General features: G+C 34.0%; 1 protein-coding gene across 3 annotated transcripts in view; it reads right to left on the reverse strand.

The window, feature by feature from the left end:
- CSMD3 (CUB and Sushi multiple domains 3) overlaps positions 1-18,503 on the reverse strand; it is a 569,626-nt gene that overhangs the window by 290,789 nt on the left and 260,334 nt on the right. For all 3 annotated transcript variants that reach the window (XM_015619103.1, XM_015619106.1, XM_015619105.1), the window contains one exon: positions 17,114-17,235. In XM_015619103.1, the coding sequence (XP_015474589.1) occupies positions 17,114-17,235 (122 nt within the window). The remainder of the gene's footprint in view (positions 1-17,113; positions 17,236-18,503) is intronic.

Consider the following 18,503-nt stretch of genomic DNA (forward strand, 5'->3'; position numbering starts at 1 on the left):
ATTTGGATAAAAATGACAGAATACTTATATGTAGGAATTTTAATACAGTAATAAATCATATTTTATTATAGTTATAATTAAGAACTGATAGCATTTGTGTTTAAAGATGTGGATGACATTCTGATGGATTATTATCATGTCCTTGAAAGCTCATATTCTTTTGTTACACTGGGGTTCTGGTAATTGAAGGACATGTTTCTACAAGCAAAGCCAGTAAAGGCAAGTTGGAAACCTGGCATATTTACCAAGGATTGCAATTTATTCCAGGTATTGCAATTTGTTCCAAAGGGAGGGGAAACACTTTCATTTAGAGGTGTAAGTGGTGATATAAGTACACTGAAGAGCAGCCAGTTTGGCATATTCGCATATATAAACATGTGTGTACATTTATGAGTGTGTACATGTATATGTGCCATACCCCAGGGACTGCAGTCAAATGCAGAGAGTTAAAAGGACACAGATGGAAAGGACATAGAAAATTGTGTAGGCAAGCATCTGATTTGCTCTAATTGAGTAAAGAGGAGAAAACCACACACAAATATTCCTAATCTTAGTTTAAAAAATATTCTTTGTATTTTGTACTGTTCTAGCCACGAAATTTGTAATACTAAAGATAAGAATTTAAACTGAAATCCGTAACCACATTTAAGGCTGACCCATACTTCATTCAGTACTTAAAAAACAACCAAACAAAAACAAAAACCCTCAAACCAACCAACCAAAAACGTCATTTTTTTTGATCCACTTTTAAATTCTGTGCAACAAGATACACAGTTACATCAGAAGACTCCACAATAAAACATGGGCAAATAATGTCAGTACTGAATTCAACTTGAAAGCATATTTCATTTATTAACAGTAAAATACATTTTGAAAAAATATTGCAGCAAAACCATCAATACCATAATAAGAAAAAAAGGAAGATAGTATTAAAATTGTATAACTAATTCATTACCAGAAATGTTAGTCCTGTTTTCCATTAAACACATGAAGAAATCTAATCTCATTATCAGATTTCTTTTTTGGTAAGTGCAATGGTAATATTTTTTCAAATTAATATCCTTCTAGATATTTTATACTTGTTGAGTACCACCAAATTGGTATGAGTCTCTTAGTAATTGAAGTACTTGTCTTCACAAGTTGAGTCAGAAAGCTAAAACAGATTTTCTTTAGCACAATCAACATGTGATGTATATTTAATCAGAGAGGAAGATAGAGGGTAAGGAAAATATAAGTTTCAAGGCATGTTGTTTGTTTTTTTTTAATTAGGAATGTCAAATATAAAGGTAAGAAAGCTCCCTGAAAAATATCTGTCTCATCAAGGAATATTGTGGAACATGGAAAAATAATAAAAATTTATTTTTTTGTTCAAAGCATAAGCTTCAGCTTCAACCTTTGTACTAGGCTTCACCTTCAAGCTTTCCACTTGTCTCTAGTGAATCTCCAAATTATTGATGATTCTCTTGTAATCTAGCTGCTCTGATATAATCTCACACTTTTCTACAATCTGAAATTCTTTTCTGTGATAAAGAAAGCTTTTTTAAAATTTTTAATCAAAAGAGATGTACATTTTAAAAGTTTAAAATTTGGTTTTTCTCCATTAATATTTTTCAGAAAAGGATGTTTAATTACAAGATTTTTGTCTCACTCTCTGTAACTCACCTAAAACTGTGATAATGGGATAGGTACGGCATCAAAAACTGTAGTTCTCTAAAGCCACAAGAGCATAGATTAGTCTACATTTATCTTCTATCATATTCTGTGAAAGTCACATTTTTAAGACAATAAGTAGCAATGATGTCATTAATAACTTCAAAAACATTAGAACATATAAAAAATAAAATATGTTATAGCAACATGCTAAAAATAATTTGAAATATTAGCATTTGATAATCTTATTCTTCTGAGTCTTTTACCAGGATTTCTTCTTTGAAGTTTCTGATTCAATTAAATATTAGAAAATGCTTCATCTTTGTGCAAAACTGACACTGGCAAATCAAAATCAGAAAGAGCAGTCACCAAATAGCAGCATAGTAAAAAGTAAAATATTATTCCTTGAGACAGTAAATCATTTTGTTTACCACGCACACCCCTGCTGGAAGAGAGTTAAAACTGGTTGCTAATGGCTACTCCAAACATTCTATAGTGTCAATGAAATATTTCATAACTCCAGGTCATTAAAAGGTAAACGACCTGTATGTAACAGTTAATACACAACCCATTTCAAACTTAGGTTTAACATAACTTTACATGATTTACAGGACAAACTTTAGAATTGGTAAACTTGCCATTTATTTAATAAATGTGCTTGTCAGCTGATATTGAAGACATTTTGTTTTAAGGGAATTTGCACAAATTGAGCAAAAGTAATGTACAGAACCAGCAGAGCTGTCAATACCCAACAGGAAACTAATTTACTGCACATGGGCTGTACAAGCCTTTACATGTTCCTACTGTAAAAATAAACCCTGTATATTTGGAAATTCATCTTTTGACATGCAAAGTACACACACGGTGTACAATACAAAATGTACTTCAAATCCCTCCAAATATGCCAAGCAAGAAAATAAGAAGTCTTGAGGCTATGTTTTCAGAGTCCTTGTTTTACAACGTCAGCTTTAGTTTGATCACACTCCAAGTCAGTTGGACTTGTGGTGCTTATTATATTGACTATTCTCTTCAGAATACTGAAAAGGTTTTTTGATGATATCAACACTTAAAATTGTTTGTGATGGAACCTTTAGAAAATAAAATTTGAAATTTTGGGAAAGATGAGTAATTAACTTAAAATTTATTAATAAACTTTCCAAAAATTCTGGTTTTACCAATTACCTAACAGTGTCTTTGTTAATTTTTCTGAAAAATCTATAAATGGCAAACCAAAGTTGGCTGGCTGGTTGGTTGGCAGGTTGGTTGATCCTTGAATCAGTTTAATATTAGAGTAAAACCTTAGAATAATTCTATTTTTTAGTCTGTTGTTCATAAGAAAAAACACCTCAGGGAAAACTGTGATGATTTATTGCTATATTCTACATATTTTTAAATCAGACTAGCATTACTAAAGTGTGCTATTGATCTGGTTAGTAGATGCCATAGTAATCAGAAGTGCAGTGGGAAGTATTTTTCTTGATCTATACATTCCAGTAAAATCAATTTTTCCAGTTTTCCAGAGCAAGATTAAAGCATTAATATAAATTAAATAAGATCAATGGGTTTGTTGATATTTACAAACATTGATCATGCTATAATGTATTTATGCATTTATTGCATTTATCTATTGCCCCAGTATCTTTCAAAGCTGAATAGAAAAAAATGAGAGACCACAAAATATTTTCAAATGACATCAGGGAACAATATTATGAAAATATTTCATCAATGATATGCCTGAGCTATAAGATTCTGGATAAAAGGATTATACTACCAAAAGTTGATTCTGGAAGGAAGAAGAAGAAAATTTCAAAGATTCCATCTCAGACAGCTTGCCACCAGTCTTGAGCTGTCATTTCACAAATAATGAGTCAACTAATGATATCAGATATGTATCTGCATGGCTTCAGAACTGAGAAAAATATCTTAAAATTAGACAATATAATAATTACTATATTTTTTTTTTTTTGAAAGGGATACTCAGTAGTCCCTAAAAGTTTTGTGCCTTTATAGTAACATTTGTGATAAATCCAGCAGGTATCAGACTACTACAATTGCTCTGGTATAGGCTAATAATATCTTCAATTTTGTTCCAGAGGATATTATTAAATACATTCCTATACACTACTATGAGGAAAAAGGAATCTTGCATTTCATCTTCCTCCATATACATGCTATATAAAATACTAAATTATGCAAAATAAAATATGCTGACCTGTGTACTCTTTATTCCCTAAATAAAAAAAATTAAAAAAAAATAAATTAAAACTAAACAGAAGTCAACAGTCTCTCTACATCCTGGGTTGCTCTTGCTATTTACATATCCAAAAGTAATGAAAGAGTTTGAATGCCTTATTTAAATTGACGCTATAAACCCAGACAAATTGTAATAAGAGGCAGTAACACTAGTAAGTATTATCCAGTCTCTACAGGGAAAAATAGTCTCATTTGAAAACTAATTTTCTGAAAATTATAATTATGTACTTTGGTTTCCAATTATTTTGCAAGAGCTTTTTCAAAAGAATCATTGGGAGCAGAGATCTAATTTCTAACAAATTTCAGTAGGTGTGCCTTCTTTCTGTGCCTAGGAATATATCCTTTAGAACCCACTCCTTGGGCAAAACACCAGCTCAGAAATAAAACGGGAAAAGCTTTTATTGAATAGATAATGACTACCCCGAGAACTTCCTACAGCTTTTCAGAGAGAGCATGCTCAGAAGGATGTGTTCCAGACAACAGATTTTCCAGACAGTTTTTCAATATTTGCATCTAGTTCCTGATGAAATTAGCTCCCTGAAGATTTTTCATGGAAAGTAGTGCTCCAGGTGAAGTACTCAACTTTGAAAAATCTGAAAACATATAAAGCAGGCAAGTGTATGCTCCTCAGAACTGCTTCTGAAGGGGAAGAGTAAAGATACAAAGTTGCTCTTACTTCTATATGTGCATCTGTTATCATGAGTCTTCCACTGAAAATGTAACTCTAAAAATATTTTTGGATGTAGAGTAACATTTTCACTCCATAAAATGGTACATTCTACCAGTAAAATAATGATGTTTCTAAAGATGCAGTGTATCATTTCTTCTTACATGAACAGTTAAGGATTAAGATACAGATTAAATGAGCTATATGTTAGATATTATTAAGGAATAAATATGAATTAAAATATCCTTCCAAGAATGTAACATATCTAAGGACTGGTGTGTAACATAACTATAGTTTAATTGGTTCTTTTGAAGTTGCACATTATATGAACAAAACATAATCCAAGATGAAACAGCCTAAATCATAGAGCACCTGTATCCCTTCAAATTTACTCAAATCTTTGAGTATCAGACAGGATGCGAAAAGTGAAGAGGGGAAAAAGGCACAAGAAAATTTGGAGATTCACTGAACATTAGAGAAATCGAAGCTAGATGATAAATGCTCATTATAATTACAGGGGATAAATTCTCACCAGTTGAAATGGATAGTCACTTGTTATTGAGTCCCTTTCTTTGAAATAGGATTCATCATATGTAAGTGTAGACATCTACAGTGCAAACAACTATGATGATGTAGGCTTCTTCAAAAAAAAGTTAAAAAACCTGCCTAGAGTGTAGTCTATTTCATCAAAAGGTATGTAATTCATACTAGATCAACCACATCTTAGAAGCACCTATTACTCTTGTCTATAAAGTGAGATTAGGCATTTATATGTGGATGTCTATGCTGAGGACAACAGATGTGTATTTAAATCACATAAATTTATTATATTATTATATTATTTGATTTAGAATCCTTTACTTTGGAGGAAGAGTTAAAAAAAAATGGGTAATCCTATCTTGTCCTGAGAACAAATACAGTAAATTAACAGCATAAAGAGATTATATTTTTATTTTTCATGTTATAGTTTTCTGTTTACATAGAAGTATGGCATAATTTTCTGACTTGCATTCACAACAAAAGTTTGAGATTGTTTATTCAGAGCAATACAACATTCTACAATACTTTCAGTATTTCCACAAAGGGAAATGAATGAGTGCAAATAAATCATTAAGCAAACACATTTTCTTATACTGAAGTTTCTGTTTATCATGTTCCCAGCAATAAAAACTGTTAGATAACTTATTATCTTGGGAGACAGAATATTAACCTCTAGGCAATTATTTCAGATTGGATTTTACATTTTTTTCTCACATTAAGTATCTTAATATTTGCAAATGCTGTCTCATTCTACTTGTAAAAATTATTAGCAGTTGTACTTAAAATTATGGTAATTTCACTTATTTTTATTAAGATACTAAAAAAGAAGATAAAATTTTTGATCTAGACATTGAAGGAAACAGCTCGTCAGAAATTAACTTTAACATGATGTAGGAATAGCATTTGTAGTTAGATTGCAAGAGAAGAAATGTTAGAACTTGAACATTGTGGGCACTTCTCTAGTTCCAAGATATTGGTTATTGGTCTACAAAATATTTATTTCTGCAAACATTATCTTGCAAAAACCAATGATCCTAATATACTTACCACAGCAAGAAATCCATCTCACTTTAAAATTTTCACAAGATACCTATTTTCTCCATTTTTCACTGTTTGCTCTAGCAAGGGAAAAACTGCCTAACAACTCCTAATGATGTCTGGTTGTCTTTGTCACTTGTAGAAGTGAAATTAGGCAAGGAGAAGAAAACAAATCCTGTTTGTATCCAAGTGTCCTCATAGACCCTCAGGCTCGTTAATTGTTTTTGTGCTGAGATATCTGAATACTTCCATTAAGTAAATGATGGGCATTTATATCTGATGGTACAAGCTAAGGAAATGCCGCTGTATGATTGATTTGTTTTAACACCATAATTTTCCATAGAATCACAGGTCCGTCCATCAAAATAATTGTATTATCATACATTTGATTATAGAAAAATAGTTTCATAAGGAAAATATATTGAAACAATCATTTATTATAAGACTTAGCTATCATTTTGTTTAAATTATTTATACTAGGTATAATTTTATTTAATATTACTGCTACCATGGAGCAGCTAATCCTGGAAAATTAAGGACAAGAAAATTATCAGGAGCAGTCATCATGGCTTTACCAAGGGAAAATCATGCTTGACAAACTTTGATAGACTTCTATAATTAAATTAATTGCCTGGTGACCAAGAGAAAAGCAGTGGATACTGTCTACCTGGGCTTTAGGTAAGCCTTTGGCATTGTCAAGATATTAATAGACAAGCTGTTGATGTGTGGGCTCAACAGACAGCAAGGCGGATTGAAAACAGGACAAAATTCTGTGCCAAGAGGATGGTTATCAGTGATACAGTCTGGTTAGGGGCCAATAACTCATGCTGTATCTCAGGCATCAATATTGGGACAAGTCATCTTTAAGCTGTTTATAGGTTATCTGGATGATGGGGCAGACTGAATTTTCACAAAGTTTGCCACAGCAGTGAGAAGGGATTAGTGGTTAATAGGCCAGAGGGCCATGCTGCCATGAAAAGGGACATCAACAGGCTGGAGAAATGGACCATTAAGAACCTCAAGAAGTTCAACAGAGGGAAGTGCAAAGCCAAGTCTCCTGGCAGGAACTACTCCACATACCAGTACATGGCGGGGGGCATCCAGCTGCAAAGCTGCTTTGCAGAATTGCAAGGTTTTTGTTTTTTCTTTTTTTACTTTCACAGTTATGGCGATGACGATGATCTAAATACCCTGGAAGGTGGTATGACTGGCAGGACCATTATAAAGAGATAGTAATAGGCATAAGCAGGAAAAAAATCAACTAATTTATAAAACCACAATGAAAAAATCACACTCATATCTTCATCAGAAAACTAAGCTCAGTCTCAGAGTTTACAAAAGAAAAAAAATTCTCCAATATTAATATTATTGCAGTCATATGAAGGGACTGAGAACTTCAAATTAATTTTCCCCTGCTTTGGTTCTTCCTTTCAGTAGTTACTCAGAAAGGATATCCTTGCACCCAGCAAAGAAATCTTCCTTTTTTAATCCTACAGGGGGTAAAACCATCTGTTTGAAAAGAAAGCAGAGAGGTCGCTAACTGATGTCAGCCTCACCTGATGGGCAGCCACACATCCCAAAAGGGATGGAAACCTGGGAAACATACTGTGACTTAAGTCTCAGTGCAAACCTTCAGTTTGCACTCTGAATGTGCTTTGGATTTACAAGAGAAGATTTTGGGAGCAGAGGTACTGCAGGGTGAGGGGAAGGGGCTGAACTAGATTTATTTTTATTTTAACTATTCTATTCTAATTTGATTGGCAGTTGATTTTATTAATTTCTCCAAGCTGAATCTGCTTTGCATATGGGAGTAACTAGTAAGTGATCACCCTGTCCTTCATCTGTTTTTTCTTCATATTTTCTGCCCCTTTTTGTTGAGGAGGGAGCAGTACAGATCAGCCTGGTGGGCATTTGGCAGCCAAGCATGCCATAGAATGGTAACATGAGCTTTTGAAGTAGTCAATTCATAGAAAACAGAGAAACAAACAAACTACTATCAGCTCTATTTCCCAGTCTAATATCACAAAAAAGGTATATATTGAGCAGAACAATTTTCTGTAAAGATCACTCACAAAAGCAACCAAGTGAACTCAACCATGGAGAAAGGCAACAAGTCTCTGTGCCAAAAATTCATCAAATATAAACCTGAAACATCTCAAAAGCTCACAATGCAAGAACTGGAAATTTGCTATCAAAGTGTCTTAATCATATTAATATATCTTTTTAATAGTTCTAATTTGGGTGTGGATATTCATGATAAGTAAAAGTAAGAAAAATGTTTTCATTCAGAATTGGTGGGAGACATAACTGAGACCCAATTTAGGAATTTATAGAAAGTCAAACAGAATTAAAATTCAAATTTGACATTTAATTTTACATAAAGTTTTATCAAAAGGTGGAGTTAATAACTCCAGGTATAGTAAATACAGGCAACAGCTAAAATCTAACATTACTAATGGCATAAAGAGAAATAACTGTTTTTGTTGTAGCTACTGCAATAAGCACAATCTCACCTGTTCCCTATGGGTCACTCATATTTTCAGTGTGAGACATAACTCTATAGCCACAGACATGGCAGGAAGAAAAGTTTACAATAATGAAGATAATGAACCTGTTGTCCTTTCATAATGAAGACCTATAGCAAAATTTCAGGACTGAATGACAAGTAGTTTATCCCTCTATGCCTGCACAAACCTCCTGACTCCACATTCTCTCGTTCAACAATTTAGTCTGTTCCCTCACAGCCAAACCTGTTAACCTCCTGTCATAGGAATAGCTGGATTCCCTACTATGCTCTAATTCTGCTGAGAGAATCTCCCCTCTGTCCACATCTATTTCTAACATTTTTTAACTGTGGTGTATATATATGACTCAGATATTTTAAGTGAATCAAAATGTACATGAACAATATGAAGGAACAGTGTAGCCAACACTACAAAGAAATTTATTGTTTTCTGAACAGAACTAAAATACATTTCATTTAAGATAAAAATGAGTTATCTACTACTGATAAATACAAGAACAGCCTTTTTAATATGCATGGATGAAGAAAACAATTATGGGTAAAATATATAGTTTATTATGGGTAAAAGTTTAGAGAGAGCTTAAGTATTCTCATGCTTTTTAATCATTTCACTAACTGTAACACCCACAGCACAGCTTCACACTAGGCTTAGGAAATGCCAAGTCTGAGGCATTTGCTTGCAAAAAGGGGTACAGTGTGGTTTGTTCCAACAGGCCTGACCAAAAGAAACTTCATTAAATGAGTCTTTAAATTCATGCTAAAGCACCCTGGCTGTTCAGGTTTTATACAGTTAACCTGATTAAATACGGATGGCAACTGGGTTTAGGCTTAACAGAAAGCTTAGGAAATGTTCCACTGACAGTTTTGACATGGTTAACAAAATGAAACAGCTGTGGAAAATGAAGCATAAATAGTCAGCACTTTGCTGAATATGTTTTTGCTTATTTTTGGCTTGGCCTAAAAGCAAAAAAAACTCAGAAATTGAAAGATTCATTTTTTTGCAGGAAGAAAGAAGCAAATTAATGACATGAAGAAGGAGGAAGGGAAGAATTTAATGCAAAAACATATTTTTTAAAAAATACTATTTTAATACAAAGTGATTAAATGGCAACCATATTTAATATTATTTTGGTAACAGTTGAAAGTTATTCCCTCAGCATAATTCTCCAGACTTTCAGAAAATGTCATGTGAGGAGTTTTCCAGATACTTCTAATTATTTCAACAGTTTCTTAGAAAGTAAAGGACTACAGCAATTGGAAACAGATGTTAAAAATTTAGGTAAGCTCTGCCATTTAAAAAAAAAATCAAACAGATTATCGATTTCCTAACAGAAAATTGACATCCACATAAAAACCCAGCAAACCAAATGAGCAAAAAAAACCCCAAAAAACCAAAAACCTTAGCAAAAAAATAATTTTAAAAAACCCCTAAAGCCAAAATCAAAAGTCAGCTATCTCCCAGCTCTCAAGCATGTCATTCTTTATTTCAAAATTATTTCAAAATTCAAAAGATAAAAGGATAAGAATGTGAACACTGTCAAACTTTCAAAAACCCATATTCTAAAGAATACATTTTAAATAATTTATTTATGCAAGCAGTAGGGAGACTTTTATGATTGAAATACATCCAAGATAAAATTTAGAATATGGTTGTGACAAACAAAAGATAACATACAGATAAAATTTCTTTTTATAAAATTCCTTTCATATAAAATTTAGAGAACCAGGACCTAGTTTTCTGATCCATCTAAATTTAGCAGTTAGCTCACATATTTAATTTCTTACAGTGCTGAAAAAAAAAACTAGCTAGATTTTTTTTAAAGAAACCCTTTTGCTTATTTGTCTCCTTCTTGGTACTTGGTGATGGATGATGTGTGGTGTGAATGCGGTTGAGATCTGTCAGAAAGTCTGTCTGTCATTCTAGCACTGACATTTTCCACAGTGTTTCTGTCATTGCGGATTAGAAGAAAATCAGCAAGTATAATTCATAAAACTTGAACTCTGGCTAACTTTAACCCTAATTCAGATTTACTGGTATTTTAGCCTGGCATTAAATTTAAAATTAATAATTTTGTTGACTTTTTTTGTTATTATTTTTTTTAATAAAACAATGAAAGGAAAATAGGTTTTAATCTTTTTAGGAGAAAAGTACAAAAAATGCACTGAGGAGGAGATGGAAATTAAATCTTGAAAATACAGAGATTTCATACTCAAAACGTAAACATAAAATTATCCCATTACCTAATGTCAGAATAAATTACTGGCAATACATAGCATGGTCCAGAACCTAACTGATGAGTTTATACAGTATCCCACAAGACATTCAAGTATCATTTTCCTTACTAGATGTGAGAGATGGAATGAAATGGAGTCCAAACTGAGAAATTCTTGTTCTCATCTCTGTTCAGATATTCACAAGAAGTTTTTCAAGGTACCCAAGGATTAATAAAATGTGCATCACAGTTGAGGACAAGCAAAGAAGTTTAAATTTTGTTTCTTCTTCAGAGTTCCACATAAAGATATGATTTTCTTGAATGTTCTTTCAGGTAGATCCCTGTAACTATAGCTTTGCTATTTTTGATCAGCAAAACTTTTGTTGATTTCAGAGTAGCCATGGATAAAATTGGCAACAATCATTTCATTGGTGTATAAAACACTGTATGGGAAACCATGTTAAGACAATGCAGAAATGGGAAAACTGTCCATGAATTTCCTCCATCATACACTGTTGGAGAAGCCTTACATGTGCAGGTATTGATCCTCACAGAGAATTTCAACCACCCCTCCTGAGAGGGCAAAAAGCAAGGTACAAGCCATCAAGAAGGTTTAAGAAATATGTTGTGATATTATACAGGCAGCCATAGATATTTCACTGTTGCAAAGTTATATATGAATTGCCCATATATTTTTCTCCACTGAAACACTATTCAGAGCTTTGTACCTCATAGATTATAATTATTCTAATCATAATATTAATTATTAAGAAATTAATTATTTTCTCTTAAAAGATCAGCTCCAGAGAACAGGATCCTGATATAAGACTAAGAATGCAAAACACATGCACAAGAAAAATGAAAATATGGGGATAACTTCAGATGTGTTCGTGCACCTTCATCAATGAGTTTTATTTTTGACTCCATCCACATGGCTTTCCTTTCACAATTTCTATTCTGCTTTTCAGCAGCAAACTCACTGTCATCTCTGGCCATGTTTGAGGTTTTTAGTTATGGACCTACTGTCAACAAGGCTTGGGCATGAGAACTGTATCTGATTAACTGTATGAGGCAAGAGACCAACTATAACACAGTACAAAGCTAAAGAGGCAGATAATTGACTGGGAAAACATTTATTTGATCTATATGGTGCTGTTATTAAACTTCTTTCTGAAATCAGTTAGGGAGAAAATTAGCAAAATTTAGTCCTGGATAAAGCCATTTACACTAGAATTAAAGAGCCTTTCATGGTCTTTCATCTATTGCCTTCTCCCTCAGAAGAGTCTCAGTTTCTGAGCTATCTTGTTGCAAATGATGCAACAAGTAGCAGCTCTGAAGAACCAGGATCACTGTGTCATTGTGGTTCTTACACCTGTGGTGTAGAATATTGTAAATATCATCACATTATAGCGAATAACATCACATTATTTGTTTTAGTCATTATAAAAAACTGTTAATAACAAAATTTATACATCAATTAGGTTTTTGACTTCAAGGCACAAACCATCATTAAAATCCACATTCAACATACAATCTTCACTCAGAACAACAACAACAACAACAAAAAACCAACAAAAACTGAATAGAAGTTTAGAAGAAGGAAAAAAGTTCCTACTAAATTAAATCCAAAACTAGCATTATCACAACACAGAACAAAAGGACAAATTACAAAAAAAATCTACCCCTGGACTCTTCACTACAATTATGATACAAATTCTCCACTATCAATCTACTTCATAATGTGGTTTAATACTTGTTTTGTCCATTATTTCTCCCAATTAGTATGTGTCCAGCAGTCATACAAGGCCAGCAGTATTGTGTTCAGAACAGTAAGGCAACATTAGCATGAATCAAAACTAAACACATCAGACCACTGATTATATAAGCAAAGACTTTATACATGCAAGTTCATCAATATATCATAAAAAGAAGTTGATCTAACTTGTAAAAAGATCTCATTTTCTTTTAACCTCAACAAGTTAATGTTCTTCTAATAAGTGCTAGACACCTTTTCTGAAAACTGTAAACATAACAATGTTATTCCCGATAACATTGTAAACCTTTTATCTATTCCTTAGTTTAAAAACTCCGTAATTCCTATCTATCTGCATTTCATTGCAATATCAAAGAGTTATAATTATTCCACCCAATACCATGCAAAGAACAGTATTTTCTGGGTAATGCTGAAGCTATTATAATATAGCTCCAAGCACTACAATCTGCCCATGATTAATCTAATTCAGAGTATAGTAATTTCAGTGGTATATTACAGAAGTTCAGAAACACTGTTCAACTTATACTTTGAAATAAAATTGTTTAACCTAACATCACTTCTTTGCATTCTTATTACTTTTATAACACTAATGTACCACCAACAAACAGGTACTCCTGGTGATGGGCTTATCTAAAAGTTCATATTTAATTTTAAATATGTGGCCGGTTCTTAATTATTGTTTTCACACTATACCTTCAGAGTAGTTACATATTTGAGAAGACAGATAAATATGCATATAATATATGGTAATTTAACATTGGCTGGCTGTCAGATGCTCACCAAGTCACTCCATCACTACCCCTCAGCAGCACAGAATGAGAAAACTGGATGAAAAAGCCTGTGGGTCAAGATAAGGACAGGGAGATTGCTTACTAATTACTGTCACGGGCAAAACAAACTCAATCTAGGGAAAATTAGTTTTATTTACTGACGACTAAAAATTGAGAGGGAAAGTGAAAATAAGAACAAAACTAAGCCCAGCATCATCCCAGCCCCTTTCTTCATGGGGTCAAATTCATTTTTTTGTTCCTAACTCTTCTGCCCTCTCCTCTCTCCCAAAGTGGCAAAGGGGAACATGAAATGGGGGCTGCAGTCAGTTTTTAACACTTCATCTGCGCTGCTCCTTCCTTCTCATGCTCTTTCCATGCTCCAGAGTTAGAGCCCTCCCACAGGAAACACTTCTTTGCACCCTGCTCCAACATGGGTCTCTCCCCCAGGCTGCAGTTCTTCAAAATCTGTTTCAGTATGCTTCTCCCAGGAGGTCACAGGTCCTGCCAGAAATCTGCTCTCCCTTGGGCTGTCCACAGGGTCACAGCTTCCTTCAGGCACACCCTCTTCAGGCACATACCCTGCACAGACCAAAGGTGGATCTCTCCACCATGGGCCTCTATGAGCTGTAGGGGACTACCTGTATCAATGGCCCTCACCAGAGGCTCCAGGGGAATCCCTGCTCCAGCACCTTCTTCCACTCCTGCTCTGCCCATAGTGTCTGTGGGGTTATTTCTCTTGGGTATTATCATTAATCTCCTTCAGCTGCTGTTGTACAGCTTTTTTTGCCCTTACTCATTGCCGAGGTGCCACCAGCTTGCCTGATTTGTTCAGCTGTGTCCTGCAGTGGATCTGTCTTGGAGCCAGCTAGAGCTGTCTCTGATATGGGGACGACATCTGAGCTCTTTCTAGTGAAGACTCCCCTACAACCATCCCTGACACTGAAACTTTACTTGGTACTTAAAATCAAAACCCATGTACTGATCAAATCTAACTAATGCACGCACATACTGAAGTATTTTATCAAACCAGCAGAAGTTAAACCTATGAGTTCTGATTCATCCCCAAATATTAAAACTGTGTATATTCTTATATAGTGTTTCTGTTCAGGTATTAGGACAGTTTTCATATGGTCATATATTATTTTGCAGTATTTACAGTTTCAGGAAAAAAAAAAATCAGTGTAGAATAACACTTAAGCACATTTTATTTGAACTATAGCAGGTATGATCTCTGACTAAAGAAAGGGCCAATTTTATTTTCATTAGAACTGGAATTTTTATATATGGAATAACTTGTTCTTTCAAGTGTTTGATAGAAAGGAAAACAACTGCACCTACCTAGTATAAGCAAAATAGGCAGCTACTGGAGAGAGTGCAGTGAAGGGGCACTAAGAAGATTAAGGGATTGGAACTTCTTTCATATAAGGTTGAGACAGCTGGGCTTGCTTACCCTACAGAGGAAGAGGATCACTGAATCTCAATGTCCATAAACTCCTGATGGGAAGATATAAAGAAGATTAAACCAAACACCTTCCAGTGGTGCCCAGTGACAGGACTGGAGGCAATGGGCACAGACTAAAATGCAGGAGGTTCTTTCTGAACATCAGGAAACAGTTTTTCCCTCTGGGGGTGAGTGAGCACTAGCTCTGGTTGCCCAGAAAGGTTATGGAGTCACCATCTTCTGAGATGTTCAAGTTTGGGCAGCTGACTCTGCTTGAGCATTGGGGATCAACTACACAATTTCCAAAGGTTCGTTCCAACCTCAATCATTCTGTAACTCTGTCAACCACACTGACAACCAAAGCATTTGTACAGATAATTTTCTGCAGTTCTTTAAATGCAGAAACTGGAAATTTGAAAGGAAAATAATACTGAAGAATAATGTTTTTGAATATTCCCATAAAAATATTTTTGATAAAAATAAAGTTCTGAGATTTTGAAGCTAGTACTGTGTCACTATCTTGTGAATTGGCAGGGAGGGAGGAGGAAGGCAGCACTGACATGGACATCACCAGTAGAGTATAAATCCTTAACAATCTCCAAGTCATAATCTTAAACCTGCAATCACCTGTGACTTGCCAGTAAATACATACCAGTTTTTGAGCTCAAGGGTTTGCTTCTACCAATAGTAGAATGTCTAAAATCTTATTTGGCTTTTTTTGTTATGTAGATGTGCCCTTGGTGCATTTAAGAAAGGAAACCATTTTATGCAAAATATGGCCTTATGGTTCTTAAATTCATTCAACTGCTCACTGGAGATTTTCAGGCCATTTAGACAACTAGAAGTGTAGCAGCTCTCTTTCATTTCCTCAAATACCATGATACTAAATTCTTTCAGCTGGCACATTTGAGGAAACTTTCAGAAATTCTAAATATGTATACAGATTTCATCTTGCTCACAAATAGTTTTTAATTAAATAAATAACAATATGAAAATTCTTTGGAATGAGAAATGAATCACTTTTGAACTTTTTGCCCATCTGTGGAATAGAGACTGAATACTTTTTAAGGACTTTTGACACTTTTTTTATGACCTATAAATTGGATAAATTTGATTAGCGGTCCTTGGAACAATGATCAAGCAAACAACCAACCTTCCCCCCAAACACCTATAAAATTTTCATTATCAAATTCTAATCATTGGTATAAATATCCTTTTTTCTTCTACCAAGGTGGAACATAAGGATGGCTTCCACACAGGACTTTGTAAAATTAGAGTGAGAAATACACCATTGTAGCTAAATGGTTTTTGATATTTTAAAAATAATCAGATTTTCACTGAGTCCTCTGATGAATTCAGGTGCAAAGGAGTGGGCCTTATAGGCCTGTCTGATCAGTTAATGGAGTGTGATGCAGATGGCAATATAAAACAGAATTTAGAGGTAGAATATATCCCTGTACCAGTGAACACAGATGATGATAGTCCTTTATAAAACTTTCCTGAGCTGCACAGTTAATTTATGTTTTATTACCTCTAAACAAGTCCATTACACTCAGTTCACACAAAATAATATACCTGGAAATAGAATATAGCCATTGCTGCCAGGTGTCTAGTTCTTGAAATTAAAGACAACTGGTGTCATAACTTAGCTTTATTGCTCTACTTTGACTCATCTGACATTATCAGAACTCTCAGTATTTTTGCTTTAAAATGTAGGTATAATGTATAAGGGATTTTAACGTAGTGGTTCAGACAATGGAATAAACATTTTCAGAACAGTTCCTTATGAAGGGAAAGCGAATTCAAGAACTTCAGTGATTTCTCACACAGTTGAAGGCCAAACATAAACAGTCTTAGACATAAAGTAGCTTTTCTGCTTATAACACAATACTAGTGGGCTCATGAAATTGCCTCATACCATTGGATAGTTGCTTCTGGGAATTAAGTTAGAGTATCAGATAAAAACATGATAGCATCTACTTGGCATACAAAAAGTAAAACTATCTTAGGGGAAAACAGTCTTTAATATCCGTCCATACTCATCTGGTATCTGACATTTCTTAAAAATATCTGAAATGCACATAGTATAAAACTGGACTGTAGACATAAATCATATTAGTGAAAAATGTTATTATGGTCTATGTGTGCTTTTGTTTGGTTGGTTTAGGGTTGGGCGGTGAAGGCAGGGGAAGGGGTTGCTTTGTTTTGTTTTTTTTAAAGAAAAGCCAGAATATGAAACTCACCTTATTAGTATTGATAGCTGTGATGACCCACACACATTGAGCATTGCTGTCATACTGAAATGGAAAATTGGGTGATGTGAAGGTGCCTCCAGGCCCCTGAAGATTGGATCCACAAGTTTTGACTGCAAAAAGAAACAGAAAATGCATGTAGCAGATTCATAAACCAATCTCTTATTCTAATTAAGATCATAAGAATTAAAATGCCATTGAACAAAATTGAACATCTATACAAGAGAATAGAACATTTGCGTTTAATTATTCTGACAAAACAAAATAGACTTTATTCTTAAAAATGTTGAAAGTCTTTGGAAGAAAAACAATAACAGAAATTGCCCTATTTATTTTTAAAATTCTTCAAGAACTTATGCTACCTTCCCTAATGTCTTGCTAAAACTAAAATAAAATAAAAAACTAAAATAAAACTAAAATAGTAGGAAAAAAATCACTTTTACCACTGTGCATATGTGGTTTTTTTGTGCATATATGTTGGCATATGGCATGTCAGCAATTTTTTTCTCCTATGACCCTATACAACCCATTGAATCAATGGCCAAAGCACTGAAAAGTTTAAAGGAAGCTTGTAAAAATTAGGCTAACACAAAACAGCATTATCTATTTCTAAGGATTACAAAAGGTATTTATTTTCAAATGAAAGTCTGTGTGGCTATTTACAATAGCATGTCAGGTGGAAAAAAAACAAACTTATTTACATAGCTTGAATCCCTTTCCCAAATTTTACAAAGGATATAAACTGTGTCCTTTGTGCTTTCAAATGACAGTTTTAAGGCACTAAATTCCTAGTCTGTTGAAGTCAATAACACTTTTATTGTTCTTTCCTAGATATTCAGATCTTTGCTGAATGCTCTACTGGTTAACTTTTCCTGTATGAAGATGTAAAGCTGACAAGCAACCTCAAGTAAACATGAGCCTATCCTATTTCTCCAGTGATTATTATGACACCACATAAACTGCAAAAGGTAAAGAGCTATTTCTTCCACTGTATTCTGACAGACCATCTTGCATAATTGAATAAGAAAATTGACATTTAGATATTTGAAATAAACCTAGAGTTGCATTGCACTTTCATAAAGCATGTTTATTTATCAGTACTGAACACAGGAAGATCCAGCTGCTGCTGGATGAAGGCTTGTTCCTTCCCTCACATTAGCCTCTAGAAACAATGTCACTTTTGCACTCCCCTCAGAGAAACAATGCTCTGGTGATGAGTGTGTTTAAAATCACACCAGATGCCTGGAAAGAAGTTGGGGGTAGAGAGGTGAGAGGAAGGCTCCTCATTTACTATTACTAGCTGAAGACATAAGGGTCACAAGTGAGACTAATACCAAACATGGCTTTTTGTCTATTTAATTTTTGTATATTTAATAAGAAA

This window comes from Parus major, chromosome 2 (assembly GCF_001522545.3).
Source record: "Parus major isolate Abel chromosome 2, Parus_major1.1, whole genome shotgun sequence".
Taxonomy (NCBI): Eukaryota; Metazoa; Chordata; class Aves; order Passeriformes; family Paridae; genus Parus; species Parus major.